The following is a 27,096-nucleotide window of genomic DNA, read 5'->3' on the forward strand; positions in this document are numbered from 1 at the left end:
CCAAAATGTCTGAGGTAAAAATCAAAGTGCCTTTGTGTCATCATTCCTAAAAGAGACATGATATTCCTATGCTGGGACGTGGCTTTGCAGAGGGCTTTTCTTTTCCTGCTGCAGAACCAGTGGCATTTCCCAGTTCCAGACTGAATGTATGTTTGCACTGCTTGCTTCCTAGACAGAAAAACTTGAGTCCTCCAAGACCCAGAAGCTGGATTCCATCAGCCCTGAGCTCGTGCAGGCCAAGACACGGCTGCAGGGGATCACTGTGACCCGCCGTGACTGCCTGAGGGAGCTGGTCCAGCAGAAGGAGTTTGTCTACTGGGTCAGAGAAGCACTGAAAGGTGTGTGCTGCTCACCCAGGAATTGGTCAGAGAGTACTGGAAGGGATGGCAGCTTGTGTGGGGGCAGAAGGAACAAGGAACACTCTATCCCTAACCCATCTGCTTTGTGCCTTCACTGCTTCTGGTGCTGATAGTTACAAACATCTCTCGGGGGTTTTGGTGTGGAATGTGCTAAAAAGTCCCTTTAAACGTGTCCTGCTCTGCAGGCTGGTGCAGTTCACAGTGACCACCCTGCCCAGGGGCTGGGCTGGGCCTGGAGGGCTTTATTAGCTGCTACTGCTCAATTCAGACAGGTTGTTTCAGAGGATGGGACTGTGTGTGTCCAGCTGAGGTGTGTGACTTGAACAGACACCCCTAACCTGCATGGACACCCCTCACCCCAGGCTCTGACCCTGTCCTGAGGGTGGATGGATCACGGGGGAAGCTGCTGGCAGGGTGGGGGGAGGGCAATTGCACAGGAGATGACGTTCAAAGCCTCCTTTCTGTGTTGCCTGTAGAAGGTGGGGATGTGGAATTGCCTTCAGGCTGCCTCATTTGTTGTTCACTCACGTGTTTATCCCATTTCAGATATAAATGAGCTGAAGGTGTTCGTAGACTTGGCGTCCATCTCTGCTGGGGAGAATGACATGGATGTGGACCGTGTGGCCTGTTTCCACGACACTGTGCATGGCTACTCCTCCCTGCTCTATGAGCTTAGGCAGGAATCAGGCTTTGAGGACTTCCTGCGCTGCTTGGAGAAGCTGTGGAGAGCCCTGGACAGTGATGAGAATCTCCCTGAGAAACTGGTGAGTCCTGCTGGAGCAGGTCCTCTCTGCATCCTCCTGCCTTTCTGCCTTCCACGAGTGGCTGGAAATTTGACTGCATGGAGCAAATGGGACATGGCAGCAATTCTTGTTATTGTCTCCTCCCCACAGCGTGCCTCAGCCCAGCACTTGGAGTGGCTGAAGACAGTGAAGGAGAGCCATGGCTCTGTGGAGCTGTCCTCGCTCTCCCTGGCAGCTGCCATCAACAGCAGAGGAGTCTATGTCCTGAGAGCACCAGCTGATGGCCAGAAGGTGAGGCAGCTCAGCTCCCCCTCCCCTCCTACTCCCAGAAACCAGCTGAGCTTTTCTCCCACTACACACACAGCTCCTTTCTGGGGGCTCCTGCCCCAAGTGCTCCCCTCGCTGGGCACGGCAGAGCCTGGGGCACATCCACACTAGTGACCTCTGCTCTGGCAGGTTTCCTTGGACAGTGTCCTGCGCTTCACCCTCCCGGGGAGCTCGGGGCAGGACGAGGCCTCACGGAAATACTCCCTGGCAGAGCTCCGTGAGCTGCAGAACAAGCTGATGCTCATGTCAGCAAAGGGAGAGCAAGGCCTGGAGGTGGAGAAGTTCTCTGAGGTCAGATTCCAAACCCAGGGGGTTACTGGTTTTGGGGCTGGGGCTGGATTTTCCCTTGAGTGTCAGCTCCTAAGGCTGTGGTTGACAGCTGAGTTGCTGGGGATGGATGGTCACAGGCAGATGGGTGTTGCTGCCTCTTTGGTTCCCTGCTAAGGTGGGACTAAGCTGGAGACCAGACAATGGGCTGATACCCTTATCCTCTAGGTGCACTGGGGATGCTCCTGACTGAGAGCATCTCTCTGCTGGGGTTCTCTACTGGTTTCCCCGGGGTTCTGTACTGGTTTCCCAGGGATACTGCTGTTAAAAAGTCACAGTCTGTGGTTGCTGTACAAGGCCTGACAAACATCTGGACTAAAGCCTTCCTTTTCATTGGAAGTCTTTCCTGTGGTTTCATGGCTGGAACTTGTCTTGGTAAACTAGCTGGGTGTTTTTTCTGTCTCCTCTGTCCTCACACAGGTCTTTTCCAATGTCCAGAGACTTGCACAGGCCTTTATAGACCTTTATTCAGCTGGGAACATGCTCTTCCGCTCCTGGCTTGCCCACGTGTATTGCTCCCCCAAAAGAGAATCCTGTGTTCTTATGGACTTCTCCCTGGGCCCCATCCCGGTGCTGGAGGGGCAGGGGGATATGGCAGCTGTGCTCCCAGGCCTCTGCAAGACCATGGAGAGTTTCCTGGCGAGCTGGAAAAGCTTCATGTACGAGAAACGGTTCCAGCACTTCTACCTGAACTACTACACTGCAGAGCAGCTGGTGTACCTGTGCACCCAGCTGGGGCAGGGCACGCCCAGCCAGGCTGCCCTCACCATGCTGTCCTTCCTGAACCGCGGCTGCACCCAGTGGGATGTGCTCAGGGCCTCCAGGAGGGAGGTGCCCCCCAGCTCAGGGAAGACCATTTCTGATTTGCAAGAGCTGCTGGGTGGGGAGAAGGACCTGACTGCCCAGCTGAAGTGCATCTGGGAGTGCTACATGAGCAACATGGGTTCCTTCCTGCCCAGCTGCCTGGATATCGACTCGCTGGGTGTGTGGCTGGAGGACCTGGCCGGCTGTGGCAGGGAGTGTGTCACCCGGGAGTTCCCTCAGGATCTGCTGTGCGTTGGCCAGCCCAACCTCATCACCTGCCCTCGCTCCGAGGTGCTCACCTCTGCACTGGCCATTTACATGAACAGCCCCGAGCAGCCCCTTCCCATGTTTGATGAAGTTCTGCTGTGCACTCCTCAGACCACTGCTGAGCAGGTGGGGCTGTTCCTCAGGAGGTGCCTCATTCCCTGCAGCAGGGGGAGAAGATTTACACCATGCTGTACGCGGATGAGCTGAGTTACGATGTCAGCTGCAGAGCGGAGGAGCTGTTCCAGGACCTGCAGCGCTACAACAGCTCCTATCGCCTCGTCATCCTGTGCAACTGCGAGCGGGAGCACAGCTACATCCCCTCTGCCTTCAGCCAGTACAAAGTGCACATGATACCCCAGAGGCCACGGGCTGAACTCCAGCAGTACCTGCAGCACCACTACCGAGTGGCTCAGCCCTCGAGCTCGGCTGCCTCTGTGTTCAGGGACAACATGTGTGTTGGGATTGTGTCCTCCAGGAGAGCTGGTGTGGGTAAGGTGCCACGTGCAAAGTCTGCTGAGAGCTGGAAAACAGAGTGGGGCTCACCTTGTCGGGTTTTGTGTCCAAGTTCCTAAGTGTCTTAGTCAGAAAGAGCGATTCAGACTCTCCCCAGTGCAGTGATTTGAAAGCTGGATGTTACCTTTATCTTGTCCTGAGATGGGCATCTCTGGGGATGGGTCACCTACTAACCTGACACTTGTTTTGTTCTGCTCACTCGTGTAGTTGAGATAAAACATAACTAGTGCTGGGTGAGCTGAGCCTGACCTGCTGAGGTTGTTTACACATGCCTGCAGGAAATGGGCTGTGAGGTGGAACCAGGGCTGCAAAGGCTGCCTGTGTTCCTGTGTGGGAAATGGCTGTTCAGTGGCTCTTAATGCAAAAAGCTTGGAGGGGGGTGTTAAGTAAAACTCCTTATCAGGCTGAAAAGCAGACAGAGGAGGGTGGTTTTCAAAGAGGGACTGGCTGAATTGTGGAACCCAAAGCTTTACATAGGCTTAAAAAGCGATCAGATACAGTCAGGAGAGGAACCTCCATCAGGGGCTGTTGATCACAAAGATGCTGTTTCTGCCACCAGAGCTCCTGAGCTGCAAACCTCTGAAAAAATACTGGACAAGACTCAGCGTTACAGCTGTGTTCTTACCCTGGCTTGACTTTAGGAACAAGCACAGAATAGATTCAAACCCTAATAAAGAGTAAAGCCTCTCTCAGTAATGGAAGCAAAACAAGCCACGTGGATAACAACAGCAGTGGCTTGGATTCCAGCTGCTCAAACCAGGTTTAGGCTTTCTTCTTCTGGAATGCCTTTTGGGAAGGTTTAGAGATTTCAGAGCATAGGGCCCTTAAACATTTTATTTCCTTCTTTCTGTTATGGCTTTAATATGGCTTTGATATTCAATATCAATGGCTTCAATTTCTGTGGTGTTTTTTTTACAACAGGGAAATCTCTGTATGTGAAAAGGCTACATGAGAGGCTGCAAGAAAAGCAGCCTGACTGCACAGAACTTCTGGAAACCATCAGACTAATTGAACCAGAAGTGGATGAAGATAAAGTGCTAAAATCTCTCCTACCTTTTCTGAAGAAAGAACACCAGACAAAGCCCATGATATTCCATTTTGATATCACCTCCTCAGTAAGTACATCCCTCCCACAGCTGCCTTGTCCCAAGAAGTCCTGTAGGATCCTTGCAGGAGTTGTTTCTTTAAAGCTCTTGTTTCTTAGTAAGCCATTTCTGTAGGATGTGTGTCCTAATTATTGTGTAACACAAAGAACTCATTACCATCAAGGTGGTTGGACTTAGCTTTCCTAGAGAAGCTGTCAAGTCTCATCCTTGGAGGTACTGAAAACCTGGCTGGGTGTGGCCCTGGGCAGCTGTTCTAGCTGAGCCTGCTTTGAGCAAAGAACCTTCCCACCCTCAACTGTTCTGTGATTCTGTGAAGTTGTGGTGGGTAAATGAAGAGGAAGTGCCTTTGTGTCTTTTCTTGTGATAGGTGCAACGTGGAATTCCAGAGTTTCTCTTCAAGCTGTTGGTTTTGCAGTACCTGACAGATAGCAATGGCAATATGTGGCTACGACAGAAGTGTCATCTGTATGTCATTGAGATCCTCGAGGTGTCCCCAGTGCCAAAGAAAGCAGCCACACCTGTACGTACACAGCAGTGCTCCATTTCTGGGAATTTCTCAGTCATTTTGCTCATGGTTGTACGTGGAGACTGTAAACACAGCACAGGAATTCTCTGCTTGATTTGGGGTGTGCTGCTTGCCGTTACACAGTGGTGCCCCTGGAGTTGTACAAAGTGAGACTAAAAAAATCCGACAGGAAACTGGGCCTGTCGTGATTCCCTTGGGTTGGTGACTTCTGAAGGCTTGTTAGTCCAAGCCTCAGTGGCCCCACTGTAACATTTATAGGAAACAGAAAGAAATGGAAAATCTAATCTTCCTCATGTTAATTTGCAGGTTTGAAAGCATTGGAATATTTACGTGGAGCTAAAAGAACAGAGTGTGGAAGTGACAGTTTCTTGGGTTTAGTTTTGTTTGAGGTAGCACTGAGAAGGGGCTGGAGGTGACACAGGACTCATGTTCCAGGGAGGAAAGTGTAGAAGGGAATAGAATTCATTGGTGCCTTTTATGTGGAAGAAGGGATACACGGGGGAAAAGGTGTCCTGGATGTATAGGCTGGCTCCTGGCACTGCTGTGGTTTTAGCCAAGACTGTTAAGAACAGATCAGCTAAGCTGAAGATCAGGGCTCTGATCATCGGCTCTGATGACACTTTCCTTTCCTCTTCTCCAGGTGTCAGCAAGCCAGAAGTATAATTTCTTAGATGTGTTCCCTAAAGTAATGTGTAGGTCTCCCAAAGAAGTACTAGAAATGGAGACACTTGGAAAACAGTCTGGGGATGTTTTGGACCCGGGAATGGACAAGGAGGAATTCTGCAGTGAGGCTTTCCAGAGACCTTTCCAGTATCTGAAGAGGTTTGACCAGAGGTGTGACCTGGACATGTTCTGGTACGCGGCGCACTCGGTGGAAGGGAGCCCGGCGGAATGTCTGCAGCTGCTCCTCCTGCACTGCGGGATCGCAGATCCCTCCTGGGCAGAGCTCCGCAACTTCACCTGGTTCCTCAACATTCAGCTGAGGGACTGCGAAGCTTCTGTCTTTTGCAACCCTGACTTTGTCCAGGACACTCTGAAAGGTTTCAAAAACTTTGTCGTTACCTTCATGATTTTAATGGCGAGGGATTTTGCGACGCCCTCCCTGAATATTTCCGACCAGAGCTCGGGAAGAAGGTCCTCCCACCTGGAGAACGTTGCAGAGGAAGATCTCCTTCCGTTCCGCATTCGGAAGAGGTGGGAGTCGGAGCCTCACCCCTACCTGTTTTTCAACGAGGATCGCGTGTCCATGACGTTCATCGGTTTCCACTTCCAGCCGAACGGCCCTCAGGGTGTCGATGCCATAAATCCTCTGAACGGCAGCGTCATCAAGCGCAATATCATGAGTGCACAGCTGTACCAGGGCCTGTTACTGCAGAGAGTCCCCTTCAACGTGCCGTTCGATCAGCTGCCCCGGCACGAGAAGCTCGAGAGGCTTTGCATGGTGCTGGGGCTCCCCTGGGTGGTAGACCCCGATGAGACGTACGAGCTCACCACAGACAACGTGCTGAAGATCTTGGCCATTGAGATGCGATTCCGATGCAACATCCCCGTTGTCATCATGGGGGAGACAGGCTGTGGGAAAACCAGACTGGTGAAGTTCCTGTGCCAGTTACGCAGAAGCCTTGTAGAGGTGGAGAACATGAAGCTCGTCAAAGTCCACGGAGGTACCACCGCAGAGATGATCTATGCCAGGGTCAGAGAAGCAGAAGCCCTGGCTAAAGCCAACAAGGAGCAGCACGGGTTGGACACTGTCCTGTTTTTCGATGAAGCCAACACGACAGAGGCTGTGAGCAGCATCAAGGAGGTTCTGTGTGACCGCACGGTGCAGGGGAAGCCTTTGGCCTCTGGCTCTGGCTTGCGGATCATAGCAGCCTGCAACCCCTACCGTAAGCACACGCCCGAGATGATCCAGCGCCTGGAATTAGCTGGGCTGGGCTACCGCGTCAAAGCAGATGAGACCAAGGACAAGCTTGGGTCTACCCCTCTGAGGCAGCTCGTGTACCGGGTCCACGCGCTGCCCCCCAGCATGATCCCCTTAGTGTGGGATTTCGGGCAGCTGAACAACCTGACGGAGAAGATGTACATCCAGCAGATCGTGCAGCGCGTGGCGGAGCAGGTCCCCATGGAGCAGGGTGAGGTGGAGGTGATCACAGAAGTGCTCTTTGCCTCCCAGAAGTACATGAGGCAGAGGGACGACGAGTGCAGCTTCGTCAGCCTGCGGGACGTGGAGCGCTGCATGGAGGTTTTCAAGTGGTTTTACAGGCACAGTGAGCTGCTGCTGAGGGAGCTGGAGAAGTACCTGGCCGAGAAGAAGGCACCAAAGGCCAGTGTTGAGAGAAACAACATTGTCTGGTCCTTGGTGCTGGCGGTTGGGGTCTGCTATCATGCCTCCTTGGAAAGGAAGGAGGCCTACAGGAGTGCTATCAGCCAGGTCCTTCCAAAGCCTTATGACACCCAGAAAAAGATTTTGGAAGAAATCTCCCTGATGCAGGACTTATTCCTGAATGGTGTGCAGCTCCGGGAGACCATAGCAAGAAACTTGGCCTTGAAGGAAAATGTCTTTATGATGGTCATCTGTATTGAGCTAAAGATCCCTCTTTTTCTCGTTGGGAAACCCGGGAGTTCCAAATCCCTTGCGAAAACCATCGTGGCCGATGCTATGCAGGGCCAAGCAGCTTATTCAGACTTGTTCAAGGACCTGAAGCAGATCCACCTCGTGTCTTTTCAGTGCAGCCCTCTCTCCACTCCAGAGGGAATCATAGGCACTTTCAAGCACTGTGCTCGATTCCAGGAAGGGAAGAACTTGGATGAATATGTCTCCGTGGTGGTTTTGGATGAGATTGGGCTGGCAGAAGACTCTCCCAAAATGCCCTTGAAGACTTTGCATCCACTTTTGGAAGATGGCTGCATAGATGATGTCCCTCTTCCTCACAAGAAGGTTGGCTTCATTGGGATTTCCAACTGGGCTCTGGACCCTGCCAAGATGAATCGAGGCATCTTTGTGTCTCGTGGGGACCCCAGCAGAGAGGAGCTCATCGAGAGCGCGAAGGGGATTTGCTGCTCATCACGAGGGGCTTTGCAGAAGGTCGAGCCGTATTTCCATCACTTTGCAGACGCATATGAAAAGATTTGCAAGACCCAAGACAGGGAGTTCTTTGGTCTGCGTGACTACTACAGCCTCATAAAGATGTTTTTCGCCCTAGCCAAGAACTCCAAGAGCGAGCCGACACCTCAGGACATCGCCGAGGTGGTTCTTCGTAACTTCGGTGGCAAAGACGACGTCAATGCCTTGGAAATATTCACCTCAAAGTTACCGGAGAAAGGAGAGATACACGCTGGTGACATCAGCAGGATTGAGCTGGTCCGGCGGAACATTTACAGCAGTGCTGAGGATGGGGATTGCAGGTACCTGCTCGTGTTGACTGAGAACTACGCGGCACTGCAGATCCTCCAGCAAGCTTTCTTCGCTGCCCGACAGCAGCCAGAAATTATCTTTGGCTCCAGTTTCCCTAAAGACCAAGAATATACCCAGATATGCAGGAACATCAACCGTGTGAAGGTCTGCATGGAAACTGGCCAAATGGTTGTGCTCCTCAACTTGCAAAACCTCTACGAGAGCCTCTACGATGCCCTCAACCAGTACTACGTGTACCTCGCTGGCCAGAAGTACGTGGATTTGGGACTGGGCACCCACCGGGTGAAGTGCCGAGTGCACCCCAAGTTCCGCCTGATCGTCATCGAGGAGAAGGACGTGGTGTACAAGCACTTCCCAATTCCGCTGATCAACCGGCTGGAGAAGCACTACCTGGACATCAGCACTGTCCTGGACAAGGGGCAAAGGGAAACGGTGAGGGAGCTGAAGAAGTGGGTGCAGGAGTTCACGGCGGTCAATACGGAAGGGCACTTCCTGAGCCAGCAGCGGTACCGCCCGTCCGACGTGTTCGTGGGCTACCACCCCACCACCTGCGCCTCGCTGGTGCTGCAGGCCACCGAGAGGCTGAGGGCGGGCTGTCCCCCCGGGGAGCTCCTGGCCCGGGTGAAGAGGGAGGCCCAGCTGGCCCTGCTGAACTGTGCCACTCCCGACGCCGTCATCCGCCTCTGCAACTCGGTGGGCATGTTCACGGCGGACTCCCTGGCCAGAACGTACTTCAGGCAGCAGCAGCACACGTCCTTCGCAGACTTCCTCCGGGCTCACGTCCACCAGGGGTCTGGGTCCCAAACAGCCTTTACGGAGGTGAGTACCTGGTGGGGTCCTCCCAACACGCCCCCGACCTGCCCTCAGGTTTTATTTTATCCTGCCAGGGCTGCAGGATGTCCAGCAGTGGCCCTGGGTTGCTGTAACAGCCCACATTGGCCCTTTGACTATTGGCAGGGCAAATACAGGTGGTTTTTGGGGTGCATTCCAGCTCTGCAGCACAGAGCACAGGTGAGTGAGTCTGTGCTGCCTTCTTGCTGCATCCCTGCCCCTTGTCCCCCAGGTCACCACCTTCTCTCGGCTGCTCACCAGTGCTGACGCTGCCTGCCTGGAGAGGGAGGTGCAGGGGAAAGCCCAAAGGCCCCAGATCCTGTTCCTGCAGCAGTTTGACACGGAATACTCCTTCCTGAGGAGCATCAGGTGAGTCTGGGCTCGCATTGTCCTGCTTGGAACAGGCCATCAGATGGGTGGAAGGTGTGTGGGCAGAACAATTGGAGTCACACGTGGAAAAGGGAGGCAAGAGCCCGTGCTGTGCTGACAGTGGACTGGCTTGGGGCAAATCTTATCAGCTCCATCACACACAGGGGTTTGGTGTTTTAATCTCTCCTTCTGCCTGCAGCCAAAGCTAATGTGGAGTGACTGGTTCTTTAGTCTTTAATGTTTGTTTTTTACACTTAGTGACTTCTCTTAAATCCCTTTTCACTCTTCAGGGATTTCCTGGATGCCACTTCAGGAAATAAAGTCCTTATTATTCAGACAGACTTTGAAGATGGCTCTCAAGATGCCCAACTCGTTGCCTCAGCCAAGTAAGTCAGGTGTGAAGTGGTTCAATTCTGCTTGGCCACTCCTCACCACCTTTGCTTATTAGTGCTGCTTGGGGATTTCAGGCTCAGGAATGTGCAGTCCTTTATTCTGCAGCAGAGTGAATCTGGATGCACTAATTATATTTCAAATAATAATCCACAGACCTAGTAAAAATAAGCTAAGCTGGGTCAAGTGAGCAGATAATCCCCTTTGAGGTGTGAATGCTGGCCACTGGCTGCAGAAGTCCTGAAGAGCTGAGGGTCAGGGGGATCATCTGAGGCACAGCTGGAGGTGGCAGCTTGGCTGGGTGGAAGGAGTGAGAGTCACTTGTGCCTGTCTGGGGGGAGGAAACGTGTCCTCTCAGGAAGGGCCATGCCCTGAGCCTCTGCCTGGGTGTGCTCTGCCAGCAGCATTTGCTGTGTTGCAGGTACACGGTCGTTAATGAGATCAACAAGGGGGACCTGGGAGAAGTCTCTGTCTTTGTTTACTTTATCATGAAGCTTTCCCGGCTGGAAGGAGGAACATCCTACGTGGGATTCCAGGGAGGTGGGTGAGCCCATCTGTCCCTCCTCACTCTTCAGCTGGCTCCAGGCAGTTGCTTCCCTTGCTCACTGTCCTTTTGAATGCTGAAAATCTGGACTCGGTGCATCCTGTGCACTGTCAGAGCTGCTTCCCTGTGCCCCAGGGACTGGCCTGGGGAGAGCAGCACACAGCCACAGGGGTAACTCCATGGGTATGTTGTCCTCTGGGAGGCCCTGGAACACGTGCTGATGTGCTCTGCTCTCAGCAGCAAGGCTCCTCTGGGTCTGGTGGCTTCTGAGAGCCTCAGAGCCCTGGTCCTGTGCACGCCCTGTCAGGCAGTGTGTGCTGAGGGAATTCTGCTTTCCCTTCCTACAGCAAGGGGTGAGAGCAAGTGAACTCTGAATGTAAACCCACAGGGGCTGGCAGGTAATTTTTGGGAAGCTGCTCTAGAAGAATAAGCTGCAGGCATGGAATGATTTCTTGCTGCTGCTCTCCCTCCAGGCCTGTGGCAGTCAGTGCACATAGATGACCTCCGCAGATCCAAGGACATGGTCTCCGACATGACGGCCCTGCAGAACCTCACCATCAGCCAGGTGTTCTCTGGGGACTCAGGTAAAACCAAAGGGGAGCTGTGTGCAGCTCTCCAGCCAGTGGGGTTGATGTGCCAGTGGGGAAGAGGGGAGATGTGGCCCCAGGCTTGGCGCTGGAGGAACCACTGGATGCCCGGGACGTTGTAACTCTGACTTTCCCTGCTCAGCACAGGTTTTTTGGGGGAGGATCCCAAGTGGTATTTGTATTTAGTTCATTGCTACAACTTTGGGTCATCAGGTAAGTTAATTTGGTAGTTTTACCCTTTTCTTTTGACAGAAATGTGGCGCTTGCACTGCTCAGCAGCCTGAGTGCTCTGGCCCATCACAAGAGGCAGCAGATGCTGCGTGACAGACACCACTGAAAAGGGGCTTTCTTTCCCCTCAGTTATTTTACTCTCTTTCCTCTCACCACACTGCCTGATAGGATTTTGGGAGAGCTCAGGGTGTTAGCTCAGGTCACTTCTTCCAGCTCTTGCTGCATGAAGCCTGACAGCCCCAGCAGCTGTGTCTGTATTTGAGAGGTGGATGCAGGTGCTAATGGATCTGACAGATCTTCTGCTGATCTGGGATGCACTTGCTAAAATAAACTCTTATCTGACTGATGCAGAAATTTACTGCTGCTTTCTAATAAAAATTCTACACCTTAGTTGCAGCTCTGCCTGTGAATGGAGAAGCACAGGAGGAAGAGGTGGAGGGTGGAACACCAGTGTCAGAAGCAGAACACTATCAGGTCAGTTCAGAAAACATTTGTTTGCTTCTCAGCTGTCAGTTTGGGTCTCTGCTCTGTCATCCATAGGTGCAGCACACCTTTTGCATCCCCATTGCTTTGAAGTCCATCAGCAGTATTTGCTTCATGAATATGAATGATCAGACAAAAATTCCTCCTCTCCCTGTCCAGTCCCAATCAGCATCACTAAAGAAACAAACCATTCTAAGGACCCTCTAAATCCTTGCTCATTTTGTACTTCTAATTTTTAAAAATCAGCTTTAAAGGCTTCTGTTGTGTTTCTCACCCTGAAGGTGGGAGCTGTGTTTCTGAGGCTGCCTCTCCAGCTGGGTGTGCTTTGGGGTGTGCATTGGAGCTGTGCTGGAGCTGTTCAGAGCTTGGCTGTGCTGCAGCCACACTCACACTGGCTCCTGTTCCCCTGACAGCCTCAGCTGGACGATGCCCAGGACAAGGGACATGTGGCTTTTGGCTTTTGCCCTTCACGTGCTGAAATGGTCCCCAGGGAGGGCAAATTTTCCCTGGTCACATTTAGCATTTTGGCTTTTTCTGCTGAACTGCTGAGTCTTTCACGTGTAGGAATCTCATCACAGTACAAGTGCTGTGTCACAGGCCAGTCTGAAAGGGGCACAGAAGTTGCATCACGTCCTTGACAGCAAAAGAACTCAGACCTGCAGTCTGAGCTGGGATCAGGGAGCACTGGAACCCTTCTAAGGGGGGTGCTGGGGGCAGGAGTGCAGCACTGGAGAGAAGTGATCCTGTTTCCCACTGCTGTGGACAGGGTGAGGTCCTGGACACCACTGTGCTGCTGAGGACCTGTGTGCAGAGTGCTGTGGGGATGCTGCGGGACCACAACGAGGACCTGAGTCGGAGCACAAAGCGGATTAAGATTCTCCTCGGCCTTCTCTCCAAGGAGGATGACTTGAAAGGTGGGTGCTGTGGGTACTGTCCCTGGGCATCTGGGGGACCCCCAAACCCTGTCAGTCAGGTCACTGGGGACTCAAAGGTCCCTGCAGACAAGGAGGATCTCCCAGGAGTGTGTGTCTGTGCTCCAGTCTGTTGCTCCTTCCAGGGCTTTTCCTGGAGTTCAGGTGGTGGCTTTTTCTCTGGCTGTGCTGGCTCTAGTGGCTGGGTTTTCCCCCCCGCAGTTGGCTAATTATTGAAACAACTGTGAAATGCTATGCTTGGTGGGATATTTGTGTTTGGATGCAATGCTAATACATAGAAAATGCAAGTTCCTTCTTGTTTTGCAGCCTCTTTCCTGAAGATCACAAAGGCTCGTCTCTCCAGCCTTTTGAAGAAGCAAGAAGAAAATTCCCTCCACCCAAAAAACTGGGTGCTTCGGGAGGCTTCCAACCTCAGTGCTCTCCAGGAGGCAGGTACCTTCAGGTGAGGACAGCAGCAATCCTTGGAATGTGCAGCCTTCCCAGAGGAGTCTGCAAGTGGCACCTGTGCACTTCTGTGTAATCTGAATATTTGCAGTGCCAGCCTCCAGTCTGTGCTGGAAACTCTCCAAAGGCAGTTTTAACCCCTCCTAGCTCCTGAGGGGGGTGATTTAGAGCTTAGTGGGCTGTACTGGGACAGGAATGCTCAGATGCTCTGAGTGGAGCAGTGGGATTACAGGTGAGTCAAGGAGTGAGAGAAGGGTAGGGTTTTATTGGTGGCCTTTTTTCCCCTTAAAGGCAGGATTAGGACTTTCTCTCATGCAAATGAATGTCAGCATCTATTCAGGGCAGTCACCTCCCTGGAGTGCAGCTGAGCTCTTCCAAGTAAACAGAAAACTAGTTAAAAAAATCTAGAGAATACTGAAAACAAAAACTGCCTTTTCCTTACAGGTGGTCCTTCTCTTCTGCCCTGTTGTAATCAATGTTATCCATGGAAGCAATCATGTAGATGATGGCCTAAAAAAGCATTTAAATAATTTATAATCTTTCAACAAAACTAAATCACAAGTTTTTCTGTCTCTCTCTGCCCCAAAGGCACACCCTGTGGAAGCGAGTCCAGAAGGTCATCACTCCCTTCCTGGCCCTCCTGATTTCTGTCATCGACAGGAATGGCAATTTGGAGCTGTTGGCCAGGCCAGCAGCAAAGTGGGTGACAAACCTGTGGATGTTCATCTTCAGTGATACCAAACTCCTGACTGTGCCCTCGGGAGTGGGTCAGAACAGGTGAGCCCAGGGGAGCAGCAGGAGGGCTTGGCTGGCAGCTCTGGGACCAGCATGGCTTCAATCCCACTTGGCTGCTCCCTGTGCTGTGCCCAGGGCAGGTGGGCACTGCTGGGGGCTGCACAAGTCACTCCCATGTCGTACCCAGCAAAGTGAGCTGTATCAGTCCTGCAGTTCTCTGATCCTCTTCTAGGGCTGATTTCTTGCTCTCTGCACCTTCTGCTTCTGTTGTCTGAGTGTGCTTCCCAGACAAAAGCCCAGTGCATTAATGACCTTTTAATCTCCCAGCTCTCAGCCAGAGATAATTCTGGTGCAGAACAACATGATGGTGTCTGCTGATGCTGGGAATGAGATGCCATTCAGCTGGAGGATAAAGGAGTACCTGGATGAGATGTGGTTGGAAGCTCAGTACATCCGAAACACTGAAGGTGAGAGCCTGGCTCGAGCATCTCTGTCCACCTGCCCTGTGAGCTCTGGTCTGTCATTGCTGTGCCCCTCCAGGACACTGGAGTCACCTGCAGTCCCTCTGTGCTCCTACAAGCCAGCAGAGCTCTGTGTAGGCAGCTTTTCTTTGTGCTTCTCACTATTAATCTTTCTCACCTATCTGTGCCCTTGCATTCAAAATGCTGTGGAGATGCCAAGAGTTAATGACAAGGTGAGATTCCAGAAATACGACACTGGTACTGGGCTGACAAGGCCTGGCCTGAGTCCCTCATTAGTGCCCTGTAAGAGGGGAGTGCTGGATGCATCAGTGATTAACTAGGTGTCAGTCTCTCTAGGATAGATGCTGTGTCAGAGCCAACCTCCTCCCAACATTCAGCTTTTTTCTCCATTCTCATTTTCCAGACCATGCTGAGAAGTTTGTGGATATCTTCCAGAAAACTGCCCTGGGAAGATTTATCTCTGCTCTGACTGAGGAAGACAGGCAGATGCTCTTCCAGTGCTACATCACAGACTTTATTGCCTTGACCATGAATATGTCCTCCCAAGAGGAGCTGCAGGTCAGTGTCAGGAACAAGAGCTGGAAACCCTTTGGATGGAGAGAAGAGCATGATGCTTGTGAACGTGTCCTTCTGAATCAGTCCCTGCCTCTCAGAGAAAATCCCCCCCGAGACAGACCAACAGCAAGGGCACCCCAAAGCAGGTGCTTTGGCACCGAGTGGCTGCTGAGATTGCTCAGAGCTTACTCAGAAAGCAGCACCTGTATAAACTGACATGCTTAAGACTGGCTCTGTAGGGAGCTGATTCCCCTCTTTCAGAGAATTTTGCCGGTGTTTCCGGTGCAGAACTAATTAATGATAGAAGCTCTGTTTTAATTTTGGTCCAAACTCCTTTCCCCCGCAGTGCCTGCGCTCAGCCTTCCTGTCCTGCATAGCCGAGTGGGCGTTTGTGTCCCCCCGGCGAGAGGAGCCAGAGCCTACCCTGCCTTGGGTCCACCTTGCGTACAACCAGTTCAGGAGCCGCCTGCAGAACCTCTCCAGGATCCTGGCTGTGTACCCCCGGGTGGTTGTCTACCTCACCAACCAGGAAGGATGTGGAAGTCCATGCTCAGAGATGGTAGAGTCGCTGCCAGGCGTTTCGCGCTCCTCAGCCCTAGCAGGGAGCTGTGTCTTCACTGGATGAGCTGGTGTTCAGTCTCCTTTGGTTTTCAGCAACAGCAGAGGGGCAAGCACAAGCTCAGGATCCTCAGAATTAGGAATGATCTGCTGTGTTGTTTTTGCTACTGGCGGGTTTTAGAATAGTTTGCCCTGCTTTTGCATTAGTTAAAACAGTCCTAATGGGCCAAGCCACTAGCATGAGAATTCCAGAGCTTAAGCAGTCAAGCAGAACGTTATGCAGTAGAACATGTGCTCCAGGAAGGTCCATAAATAATTCTGAAATGCAGCTGTTGTGTTACACTCCGCCCCTGTGTCCCTGTCCAGGTTTTGGACGTGTTGGCTGCAATGGTGTGTGCTGAAGAGCTGGAGAACCAGGTGCTGACATCGCCCCCCGAGGTCTGGCTGCAGAGAGTGAGGAACCTTCAGATGCCCATTGAATTTCTCTGTAAAGAGAAGGATGCCCAGCGGAGCGGGGGTCGGTGCCGTCAGCTGCTGATGGAACTCAGGTGGGCACCACAGCTCTGCCCACAGTCCTGATCCTTTGCCTGGCTGGTAATTAGGGCATTGGTACAGCCTCAAGCTGCTTGGGGCTGCTTTTCTCAGACTTCGCAAACCTTTCCAGATTCCTGCTGGGCTCAATTACATACCAAGCAGCAAGAACCACATTTTTTCCTCTCATCTCCTGTAGATTCTCCCTCTAAATCTGGCAGTATCAGCCAGTGCATCCCACCTAGGTTCAGGGGTTATTTAAAACTCTCCTCAGGTTCCTGTCAACCAGCAGTGTGTCCCCACCTCATCCCCTGGGCACAAAGGCTCTGGGAGATGGGGAATTTCACTGCATCTTGTCTTTTAGAAGAAAGCCCAGAGAGCTACCCCAATTTCTCACAGAGCTTGTTTAGTTTGTCCGAGGTGAAGAAAACATAGTTAATTGTGATTAGTATTTTTTAAATTGATTTCTTCATATAGAAGTTGGAGGTGTGAGAAGGTGTGGGCAGTGGTGCTGGTCCTGCTGCAATGCTGCCTCCAGGCCAGGCCCCCAGGGTTATGTGCTGCATGTGTACTGTCCTTCACAAAAATCCCTTTGGATAACAAAGCAAGAATGTCGTGAGAGGTGCAGAATTGCTGTAGTGGAGAGCATGAAAAGCAGTGAGATCGTTGACTGCCCTGATTGCACTGCCATTGCTGCTCTCAGCTCATGCTGTTCTGTTTGAACCCTGCTTTCCTCCCCACAGAGTCTGCTGGAACCGGGTGTTTGCCATGGCTCTCTTTGTGGAACACGTGCTGTGTGGCATCAGCACCGTCATGCCGGAATTCGAGACTTTGGTGAAAGAATACACTTTGCTTCTTGCCAAGGTAAGCAAAGCTGTGACTGCACCTCTCCCCCCTTCGCTTCTGCTGATCCTGGGAGTTTTTGTCTCTGTTAGAGCTGAGTCACTGAGCTCTGTCCTCTCTCTCTGCAGTGTTTTCAGCACAATTCAGACATGAAGACTCATCCAACTTTTCTTGCAGTGATGACAGTGCTGGGGCGCTGTAAGGACGAGGTCAGCAGCAGGCTCTACAGGTACTGACAGGGGGATGAGCAGGGGCATGGCCCGTGCTGCCAGCACATTTCTGGGGGTAATGCAGCGCTCCATGGGACATAGTGAAAGCCAAATGAAGAGCAATAACCCCGTTTGGTTCTGCGCCCTGAGCTGAGTGGGGAGCCAGCTGGTCTGGCTTCTCTCCTCTTGGTCTAGTTGCAGATGAAAATTTTATTAAAGGCTTTTGGTAGGACAACACGGAAGCAGTTGTGTTCATTGTTGTTTCTGGATTACAGATACGGTCTGAAGCCATGTCCCATCTGCCTGGGAGAGCTGAAGGATCCCATCTGCCTGCCTTGCAACCATGTGTTCTGCCACAAGTGCATCAGCACGTGGCTGGTGCCAGCACAGATGCACTGTCCATGCTGCAGGGTTGCTGTGGGGGATGTGGAGTTAACTGTCTCCAAGGAGATCAGGTATTCCACCCTCTCTGGGGTAGGGGCCTTGCAGTGGGGCAGGTGTGGTGAGGAATTTCTCCACTCTGAGGTTATCACCACGAGCAGAATGGAGGAGGGAACTCTCCTTGTCTCCTTCTGGAACCAAACAGATCCTGTCCAATCTGTTTGTTGTTTCAAAAGAAGGAAGAAACTGCCTTGGCCCCTGTAAGAAAACTAAATTACAGAATCATAGGATGGCTTGGGTTGGAAGGGACCTTATAGATCTCACCTTGGTGACTCTTGCCTTTATCTGCATGATTCTTCCATTACTGAAGTGGCTCTGTATTTGAACATTGCCTCAATGCTTCTGCCCTTCCCAGAGATGCCATAGCAAGGAATGCCCTGTTCCGGCAGAGGTGCAATAACTTCTTCATAGATGTTGTCACTACCATGTGCTTCAAGGACAACGAGCCCCCTGACACAAAGGTGATCCAGAGGCTCCTTGATCTGCTGTTTGTTCACAGAATCCTCCTGAAAGATTCAGGTGAGCTCCCTTCACCCTGATGCTTGGCCTCATGGAGCTGTCTGTCACCCCTTCTCTCACCTGCCAAACCTTTTCCTTATCTCCACAGACCACCCTGCTGTCTACACAAAACTCCTGTCCCCGTTTAATGATGAGGTGGATGAAACTCCCGTCATCCGCTCGGTGATGCTGAAGCTGCTCTTGAAGTACAGGTGAGCAGTGTGACAGCTGAGAGGTGTTGTGTCAGGGGATGGCTCAGCTTTGTTCATGACCCCATCCAGCCAGTCTGATCACTGCCCTCACTTCCATGCTATTCACTGAATGCGAATCCTTGCAGGTGAAATTCATGCCAGGCCTTTGCATTAGCCATGCAGCTTGGCTGTTTGCATGAAGCTTGTGGTGGAGTATCTGAGCAGTCTGTGCCAAGGTTTACCTCAGCAAAGCAGGGCTACTCATCCACAGAGGTTTAATCAGGACTGACCTGTCTGCTCCACAGACCTCCCTGTTCCCACAGCTCTCCCAGCCTCCCTTTGCAGGCAGGGCACAAAAGCCACTTCTCAGGTGTGATCACCTCCTAAATCAGATGCTTAAAACAGATCAGGTGCCTTCTGCCCTGGAAATGCTCACTGAGCATCAAAGCCTGGCTCAGGCTGTGAAGCCAGATGGCATCTGCAAAACATGGCCTAATGGCTTTCCCATCTTCCAGCTGGATCCAGAGAGACCCCACATGTCACACAGACATCCCTGGTAGTTCTCTTGTGGTTTAGAACATGAGTAGTAGCTGTCAGCATGGCAGCTGTGTAAGGGGGTGTTTCTCTCTCTCATAGCTTCAATGAAGTGAAAGATGATGTGCAGCACCACCTGTCCCAGGTGGAGCACAACGAGCTCCTAGAGAAAAATGACAAAAAAGAGCTCTACTTACTTTTTGTCAACTGCCTAGAGGTAAGAGTGCTGGGGAGGTAAGAGCTGGGCCTTGAAACTGTTGCAGGAATAAAAAAAGTCAAGAATAGAAACTCTGCTGCTATTTTAGGGTGTCTTTATAGATAAAATCAACATTTGTGTTCTTCCTAAGGGGCAGGTAGAGCTTGGCATCTTGGAACATGGGCTGTGTGTGGCCAGTCAGCCTGCTCAAGGCTCTTGCTTGGCTCCATGCTTGGGGAATCTGGGACAGCTGGGGCACACTGGGAAAGCGGTGTTTGGTGATGTTGCAGAGGTTTAGGATAAGCACTGGAGAGGTCACAGGGAGGAGCTGATGGCAGTGGGGTGGAGGGTGCAGGGAGAGACGTGCTCACTGCAGGGGTATCAGAAAGTGCTGATGGCTGACTGAAGTCTCTGCTGCTCATGCTGTATCCCGGCCCCTCTTTAGGATTCCCTGTGTGAGAAGTCTGAGGACAGCCTTGGATATGAGCATATAAACAATCTTCTTGGAAGCAAAGGCTTTCCAGAGAACTATCTCCCAGGGAGCAACCGAGAGACTCCTCAGGAATCATCCGTGGAATACCTGCAGGCAGTGGCCAAGGTTCGCCTGTACCTCAGCAAGGCTGCAGAGCTCATCTTCGACCTGCAGCAGCACACACGTAAGCCTGATTAGTCTGCTGGAAAATGGGAATGCTGGGTACAGAGCAAAGGCACCAGGGCAGGTGGGCTGGATGCAGTCAGTGCACCTGTGCTCTGCTGAACCTGTTTTGATGTGTGGCCAAGAACAAGAGCAACTCACTCTTCTCTCGAGGGTGTCAGTCAGTGTTTGTCCCCTATACCATGTGTGAGAAGTGCTCTGTAACTAGTCCAGGGTTGTGCTGGTGACTCCAAAGGTGTCATCACATGGCAGTTACACCTTAGGAAGGAGATTTGTTTTATCCTCCAGATTCGAACAGTGAGTTTTATTTAGAGCCTGCTTAAATGAACTTTAAAGCATAAATGCCGCTTCAGACACATGACTGCTGTAAGGTTTATTGTTTTATATGAATGAGACCTCTGTGCAGCTAAAAGGGATTAAGAGTTTATATCAAAGAGTTTATGTCTTCTCTGTCAAAGAAATGAATCATTGTCTGAAATCTGGCTGAGCAAACGCTCCAGACGACGCTTGAGAAGGGAGGGCTCTGAAGTTCTCCTGTGTAGTCACTCAGTACTAGTAAAGGGATTTGGTGCTACAGCTGGTGCAGACGAAAGTTTTTAAAAGACGGGATGTGCTTTTACCTTTTTTATTTTTCTTTCCCTCCAGAGCAAGAGCAGGCAGAGGAGAAGCAGCGTTACCTGGCGAGCGTGAGGGAGTTCTGCAGCCGCACCAGGAACGACTGGCACCGCGTGTTCCTGGTGCGCAGGATTGCCAGTCAGTACGGGATGGAGTTTGCCCAGAAGCTTGTCACAGAGCCACGGTTCGAGTGGGTGTTCCCAGTGGAAATCCTGCAACAGGTAAAGAAGAGGTGTCTCCTCTTCATCCTCACTTTGTGCTGCTTTGGGGTGTTTCTACTGTTGTGTGGCTCCTGGGGGAGCCCCCAGGGTGGGAGTGGTTGTGAAGATGACTTGTCCCTGCTCTCTGCTGAACGGAGTCTCTCCTGGCTGTGCCACCCTTTGGGTGGCCATGCCTGCTGCTGCCTCTCTGGGAAGGCTGAAATGCCCCAGTGTTTGGGAGGAAGAGGAGCTTCTGCCTTCACCAACAGGTGGCTGTTGTCCCTCTGCAGGTCCAGAGCAGCCAGTCCATCCACATCGACCGGTACCTGGTGTGTGGTGAGGGGTACCGGGCCCTGCGCGACGCCGTGGGACGAGCCATGGTGGAGGGCACGGCTGAGGGGCTCCTCGAGGCCGAGAAGGTACAGCCTGCTCCTCACCAGAACCCCTGGGGTTTGAAGGGCCACTGTTTCAGCTCTGTGTCCCTGTGGGCAGTGCCTGTTCCTGTGCAGGTACCTGGGGGGCCTCTGCTTGAGGTCACTGTGCCTTGTGCTGCAGACACGTTTCCTTTCCTTTCTCACCTGCATGTCTGTCACTGTAGCTGGGACAGCTCTGTTCTGTTCCCTGCCACATCATCCCTTCTTCTCCAGGCTTCCAGCAGCTCCCCAGCTGTGGAACCAGTCCACCTGCTGCTGGCCATTTTCCGGGAGGTCACTGCCCTGTATGGTGTCAGGGACCCACACCTTCATCCCAAGCAGCAGGTAAGAACCCCCCCTTTGGAAGCTTGTGACAAACCTGCTTCCTGCAAAAGCATAAAGGAGATTTGAGTCAGTGGTGGAAGAGCTTTTGTTCCTCTGCCCCAGACACGGTGATGGCCTGGGCTGAGCAGTCTAGGAGTGTTTTCAAAGTGGGGTGGCCCAGCATGGGAAGCAGCTGACAGTCCTCTTCACTGTGGTGGGCAGTGTCATGCTGGGTGTGTTTCTTTTAAATATGTTCTTTCAGCAAACAGCCACGATGACTCAGTTCATCCAGAACTCCCAAGTCCTGAGTTCTCCAGAGCTGCAGAACTTTGCAGCTGCCCTTGTGGGGAATGCCCTGCCAGCCCTGAGCGTGGATCCCCAGAGCTCCAGCCAGCACAGAGCCCTGGTTGAGGTGGCTGTTCACACCACTGCTGTGCTGCTGTGTGGGCACAGCCCTGTCCTGCAGCCCCTCAGGAACCTGGCCTTCCAGCCACACACCATGGAGGTAAAGAGATGGAACTCAGATGCAATTCAGCATTTTTCTAGTTCTTTCCCGTGTTTGCTGGATCCTCTGTAGCCTGACCTTTCTTAACATCATAACATCAAAAGCACCAGCTCACTGTTTTAGCTGTGAAATACTGATGTGTGATTATTTCAGTGCTGTTGGGGTTAATTAGCACAACAACAAGGTCCAGCCTTAGAAAGGTACCTCTGCATCCTGAGCAGTATCAAAAAAGTACTTTTGGTGATATTTGAGTGAGCACAGCTGAAAGCAGCAGGCAGTGTGCAGACCTGCCTGCTCCAGAGAACACTGGCTCCTGAGACAGGGTGGAGGGAGCTGCTGCTCCACTACTGGCTGCCTGAAGTGTAAGGAAATGGCTGGTACACGCCAGGGTGCATCAGGAATCCAGGTCAGGATGTCTGGAGAGTGCACATGCAAGTCTTAACAATACAGACAGTTCTAAGAGTGGATTTTCAAAGGCAGAATTTGAAAATCTGTGTCTACGTCACCCACCTGACCTCTGTGTTCGCATGTCCCTTGTTCTCCATTGTGAAAAAAGAACCAGTGAGCAACTGCTACAGGAAAGAACTGGTCTGTAGATCCCTTTGTCACCTTTTTCCCTTTTTCCTCCTCAGCACTCGTTTCTGCCTACAATGCCAGAGGACATCATGGCTCAGGCGAGGGCCTGGGAAGGAATGACCGCTCTGCGCTGGTACAGTAAGTGCTCCTGGATGGCTTTGGATGGGACTGAAGGGTAATCCTTGGGGTTGGAATTCCAGGTGTGAGGACAAACACACTCTTCAGCACGAGTTACCCTTTGTAAATCAAGATTTATAATGAAGGTTTGTGTGGGTGGTGCACCAAAGTGCATCAAATGTCTGTTTAGTCTTCAGTCTGCCGCTGTGTGCAGAGCTTCAGGGGGCACACGACCTGTCCTGTCACTGGTGGCAATGGTAACATGCTGTGAGAGAAGAGCACTTGGCCACCTTCCTGGCCAGCTTTCAGTCTCTCCCCACAGCAGGCCCTTACTGCAGACTGGGAGTCAGGGGCTGGGAGCATTCCTGGAGCAGCCCCTTTGGCACTTGGCTGCAAATCTTTCAGGCTTCCATTCCTTGTTTTCAAGGAGAAGCAGCACTGAAAAATTCCTTGAGTTCCTGTGTAGGCTTGTCATTCTGTTGAGGTTTGTGGCAGTCAGGGCTTTGGATTAGATCCTGAAGCATATTTCTTGCTCCAGGATGATGGTGCCTATGAAAGGAAATAGCAGGGGCTTTATAAATCTGTCTTACAATACTGTCCTGTTTGATTCTCTCTTGACAGCATGTCCCAATGGCCACCCCTGCACTGTGGGAGAGGTAAGAATTTGGCAGTGGTGGGTTTTTGAGCAGGCTGTTTTCAGCAAGACTCTTTTATTTTGTTTACTGGTTTTAATATTCTATGGCACAGAGTTTAATTTCTCAACTAATATTATTAATAATTTTGTCATTAAAATCTAAATCTTATAAGCTGTATTAAGGCTATTGTACCATAAATGTAGGAAACATGAGGCCTGTGCCCAGTATGCAGCAGGGTTTGAATGAAGCAGTTACAGCTTGGATTTTTGTTTCATTCCCTTTTTCTGCTGGAGAGGCTCTTGCTCTGGAATTCAGAGTTCTCCTTTTCCTTTTTCCTAGTGTGGCCGCCCTGTGGAAATAGGCCGCTGTCCCGAGTGCCTTCTCCCTGTTGGAGGGATCAATTACAAACCAGTGCAGGGCTTTAAGGAATTCTGGTAGGTTCACTCACCTTTTCAGTGCTAAATGATTCAGGACTTGACTGTCGTGCCTTCAAGGCCAAAGGTACCAACACTTTATGCTGCTCTCTGGAATGTTGGGAAGGGACATCCAAGCAAGAGTGATCAGCCAGCAAAACCAAATAAATTACCTCATCTGTGTACAAAACTTACTGGAAGCCTTTGCTCCCCTATAGCACTTTTAATTGGCAGCTTTTATGCCATTCAAAGACCTTATGGGTCAAAAAGACATTACTGGGTATCAGAGATGCTTGTGTGGTTTTTTTGTCAAGGCAAAAAAGTACTATATATACATTTTCCTACAGGAATAGTGAAGACAGAACTCAAACTGGCCACATTCTTGGAGATGTTGAGCACAGAAGAACACTGGGAGTGTCTGACCGGGGCATGTCCCCCATCGTCTTTGTCCTGATCCGCTCGCTCACACACCTGTCGATGCTGCTGGGAGCCACAAGAGACCCTCAGGTATCTTCCAGAATAGTCCCAGGTGGCCACACAAAATGTGGTGAAACCTTTGTACGCTGCTGGTCCTTTTCATCATGTTGCCAAGTAACCAGGGCAGTCTGTCCAGGTGCAGGACCCAAATTCCCTTCCCTCCTTGCCCAGGGTTGATTTTGGCTCCTTTGTGCAATTCCGTGGAGGCTTTTACAGCCACACCTTCCTTTAGTGGCTCCAGTGGCAGGAATCCCCCGGGGTGGAGTCTGGCAGGACTGAGCTGTGTGTGCCTTGTGCTTCCCTGCTGTTATTGGCTGTGCTCAACTCTTGCCTTTTGCTACTCCTCAGTCTCTGGCAAAGATCATCCAGCCGCGGGTGCGTGACGCCGTGAGCTTCCTGCAGGAGCACGTTCAGGAGGACCTGAACCAGCTGACAAAAATTCTGGGGAAGAGTGTGGATGAGACTATCAACACCCTTCATCTTGTGCTTGACAGCCTCCTCCAGGGCCCCCGTCAGCACCCAGGCCAGTGTAAGAAAATCCCCCTGCCATGTCCCACCCGGAGCTGTGTCTGAAGGGCCACAGTGGTGCAGCCTCTTGGCTGATAAACCACGTCCAACAGCAGTAGCTGAGCTGATGAGGAAGATCCAGAATTTGAAGCTCGTTTCTTACTGTAGGGAGTGAAGAATTTTTGGCTGTTTGCATCTTTCAGTCGAGTACATGGGGTTTGCAAGTTTTGGTGCAGTCAATACTTCCAAAGATTAATTATTGACTAAATAACGTCATGACAGATTGGCAGAGCCTCTAGCTCCCGAGCAGGGGGGGATGCTCCCAGCACAGCAGCTCGTGCTGTGTGCAATCTCTGTTCTGTGCTGCCCTCTAAACGACTCCCAAGGAGGTCTTTGGTAAAAGAGGGCTGGCAGAGTGTGGTCCGTGGGAGAATTTGGGGTGCAAGTTGACAGGAGTCTCTGTGTCACGGAGGGATTTATATTGAATGGCCATATTCTGTGTGTGACACCACCAATCAGTATTCCAAGCTTCAGTCTGTCATTGATCATGGTCTGACCTTGGACAAGCTGTTTAACCTTTCTGGGTGAATGACTTGTACAAGTGTCCCCGTCATTCACGTGTGTCCTGGTTTGGGTGTCGCTCTCCAGATACTCATTTAGCTTCTGGGACCTCTGCAACTGCTCTTGCTCCTCATGCTGACCTGCAAGGATGTCCCATCAGGAATGTCACTTAGAGAACCTGTGCTTTCTTTTCCCTGAAACACTGCAGCTGTAAGAGATGAAATATTCCTGTTGCAGGGCCGGTGCAGTTTGATCCTGTTCTCTCTACCAAGGAAAAGAGAAACAAATGGGAAGAAATTGTTGCAAACACAATTATTGTTCCTGAATTGAAGGTGAGAAATTTGCTGGACAAAATGTCAGTAGTTGAGCATTTCAAAATGCATTTATGTGGAAATCTGACATGCTGTGATACCTCTGCTACACTTTTCACCCAGCTATTCCTAAAACCAATCTGTCCATGACACAGCTGCAGAACTTCATTCTACCTGTGGAAATGAGATTCTGAGATTCGAGTTGTGCTGGGTTGATTTTGTACAGCTGGAAAAACAGAATTGGCTTAACTCAGTTGAAAGCATTTGTCCAATTTTTAAAATTTTATTTTAATGCAGGATTTGGATAAAAATCTTCTGGAGTTAAATCGACAGATACAAGAGGATGAGAGAATTTCTTCCAATCCCATAGTGAAGATAGTGTATGGTGACCCGGCTGTATTCCTGTCCCAGCTGCCAAAGAACAGTCACATACATCACTCCAAGATGTGGAGCTGCAGGAAGAGGATTTCAGTGGAGAACCTGGGCCATGTGGTCCAGCAAAAGAATGCCAAGGACACTGTCCCTCTCCTTTGGAAGTTCCTGCAGAAGGTGGGGGTAACACAGGGAGGACAGCCTGGAATGTTCAGAGAGCACAGAGCCAAGGGCTGGGTGGGGTGGGAATGGGCCCTGGAGCTCCAGCTCCTGCCTGAGCAGGGTCACCCAGAGCCAGTTGCCCAGGACTAAACCATGTTTGGATTATCCAGTAACTTTATTCTCAGCACTTGCTATAATCTTGAAGAATGCACATGGAAAATATTGTTGTCTTTTAAACATTTAAAAATTAATTCTGTAAAAGTATCCAGAAGTGGTTTTTCCAAGCACAGCCTTACCCACACAGGCTCCCTTTCCTCTTCCAGGAAACTGAGCTGAGACTGGTGAAATTCCTACCAGAGATCCTGGCTCTGCAGAGGGACTTGGTGAGGCGATTCCAGAACACAGCTGAGATCAAACACTGCTCCATCAGGGAATTCCTCAGAGAACCCCTCTCAGGTGAGAAGACTTTGCCAAAACTGTAACTACTAAAATAAAAGGTGCTGGATTGTCCAGTTGAAAATGAAGGTGAAAACTTCTCTTGAACTTGCAATCTTAAGACTTCATCTTTCTTTTTAATTCCCATCCAAATTAACTGGAGACCTTAACCCTTAAAAAAGTGTGGAGTTCAGTGGTGTGCTTTGAAAATTCTGTATTACAGAATTTCATGGTGTTTCATGGATTTGTCTTTCTGTTCTTCCTCAGATGTGATGAGGGACCTGTTACAGAGGAGAGTAAATGTGTTTCTGTCTGTCTGGAACAAGCTGAGGAGCTCTCTGGACACCAATGGTGAGCATCTCCTGTCCCAGCGCTGCTCCTCTCTCAGTTCAGGTTTCTCCTGTCAGTGATGCTGAGACATATCCTCAAAACCGAGCTTGGCCATTAAATTTTAAGATCATCTAGGCACAAGGGGAAGAATTTGTTTCCCTCCTGTAGTGTTCTCACCTGGACTTGTGTGCTTTAGTGCTGATCCCTAATGCAGAGAGCAGGGCTTTTCTCAGGCCTTATGTTTTTCTGCCCTGGGTCAGGAGAGGCTTGCTCAGCCTGGGCTGCCTCTGGGCCACCTCAAACAGTCTCTTCTTTATTTCAGGGGAAATTAAGCTCCCTAAAGGCTACTGTGATGCTGACCTGACCTTGGACAGCAAGCTCGAGGTCCTTCTGCCCCGGCGGCAGGGGCTGGGCCTGCGCTCCACCGCCCTGGCCAGTTACCTCATCAGTCTGCACAACGACTTCATCCACTCAGTGAACAAACACATCAAGGAAGATGACAGGTGCCTTGCTGTTC

General features: G+C 51.2%; 1 protein-coding gene across 1 annotated transcript in view; it reads left to right on the top strand.

The window, feature by feature from the left end:
• Positions 1–27,096, top strand: part of RNF213 (ring finger protein 213) — a 46,908-nt gene that overhangs the window by 16,706 nt on the left and 3,106 nt on the right. Inside the window, 42 exon segments of the mRNA XM_050319341.1 lie at positions 173–338; positions 906–1,123; positions 1,253–1,393; positions 1,559–1,720; positions 2,177–2,984; positions 2,987–3,316; positions 4,262–4,455; positions 4,814–4,966; positions 5,613–9,206; positions 9,451–9,587; positions 9,878–9,973; positions 10,399–10,517; positions 10,995–11,105; positions 11,731–11,813; positions 12,589–12,736; positions 13,061–13,196; positions 13,787–13,975; positions 14,261–14,400; positions 14,819–14,973; positions 15,317–15,529; positions 15,895–16,076; positions 16,803–16,923; positions 17,031–17,131; positions 17,387–17,566; positions 17,908–18,071; positions 18,160–18,262; positions 18,878–18,992; positions 19,417–19,627; positions 20,272–20,462; positions 20,732–20,860; positions 21,089–21,199; positions 21,441–21,683; positions 22,316–22,397; positions 22,998–23,032; positions 23,351–23,445; positions 23,772–23,931; positions 24,250–24,430; positions 25,207–25,301; positions 25,578–25,829; positions 26,138–26,270; positions 26,517–26,600; positions 26,902–27,082. Coding sequence (XP_050175298.1) covers positions 173–338; positions 906–1,123; positions 1,253–1,393; positions 1,559–1,720; positions 2,177–2,984; positions 2,987–3,316; positions 4,262–4,455; positions 4,814–4,966; positions 5,613–9,206; positions 9,451–9,587; positions 9,878–9,973; positions 10,399–10,517; positions 10,995–11,105; positions 11,731–11,813; positions 12,589–12,736; positions 13,061–13,196; positions 13,787–13,975; positions 14,261–14,400; positions 14,819–14,973; positions 15,317–15,529; positions 15,895–16,076; positions 16,803–16,923; positions 17,031–17,131; positions 17,387–17,566; positions 17,908–18,071; positions 18,160–18,262; positions 18,878–18,992; positions 19,417–19,627; positions 20,272–20,462; positions 20,732–20,860; positions 21,089–21,199; positions 21,441–21,683; positions 22,316–22,397; positions 22,998–23,032; positions 23,351–23,445; positions 23,772–23,931; positions 24,250–24,430; positions 25,207–25,301; positions 25,578–25,829; positions 26,138–26,270; positions 26,517–26,600; positions 26,902–27,082 — 10,442 coding nt within the window.

Source organism: Myiozetetes cayanensis, unplaced genomic scaffold, assembly GCF_022539395.1.
Source record: "Myiozetetes cayanensis isolate MyiCay16 unplaced genomic scaffold, myiCay2020 scf22, whole genome shotgun sequence".
In the NCBI taxonomy this organism is placed as follows: domain Eukaryota; kingdom Metazoa; phylum Chordata; class Aves; order Passeriformes; family Tyrannidae; genus Myiozetetes; species Myiozetetes cayanensis.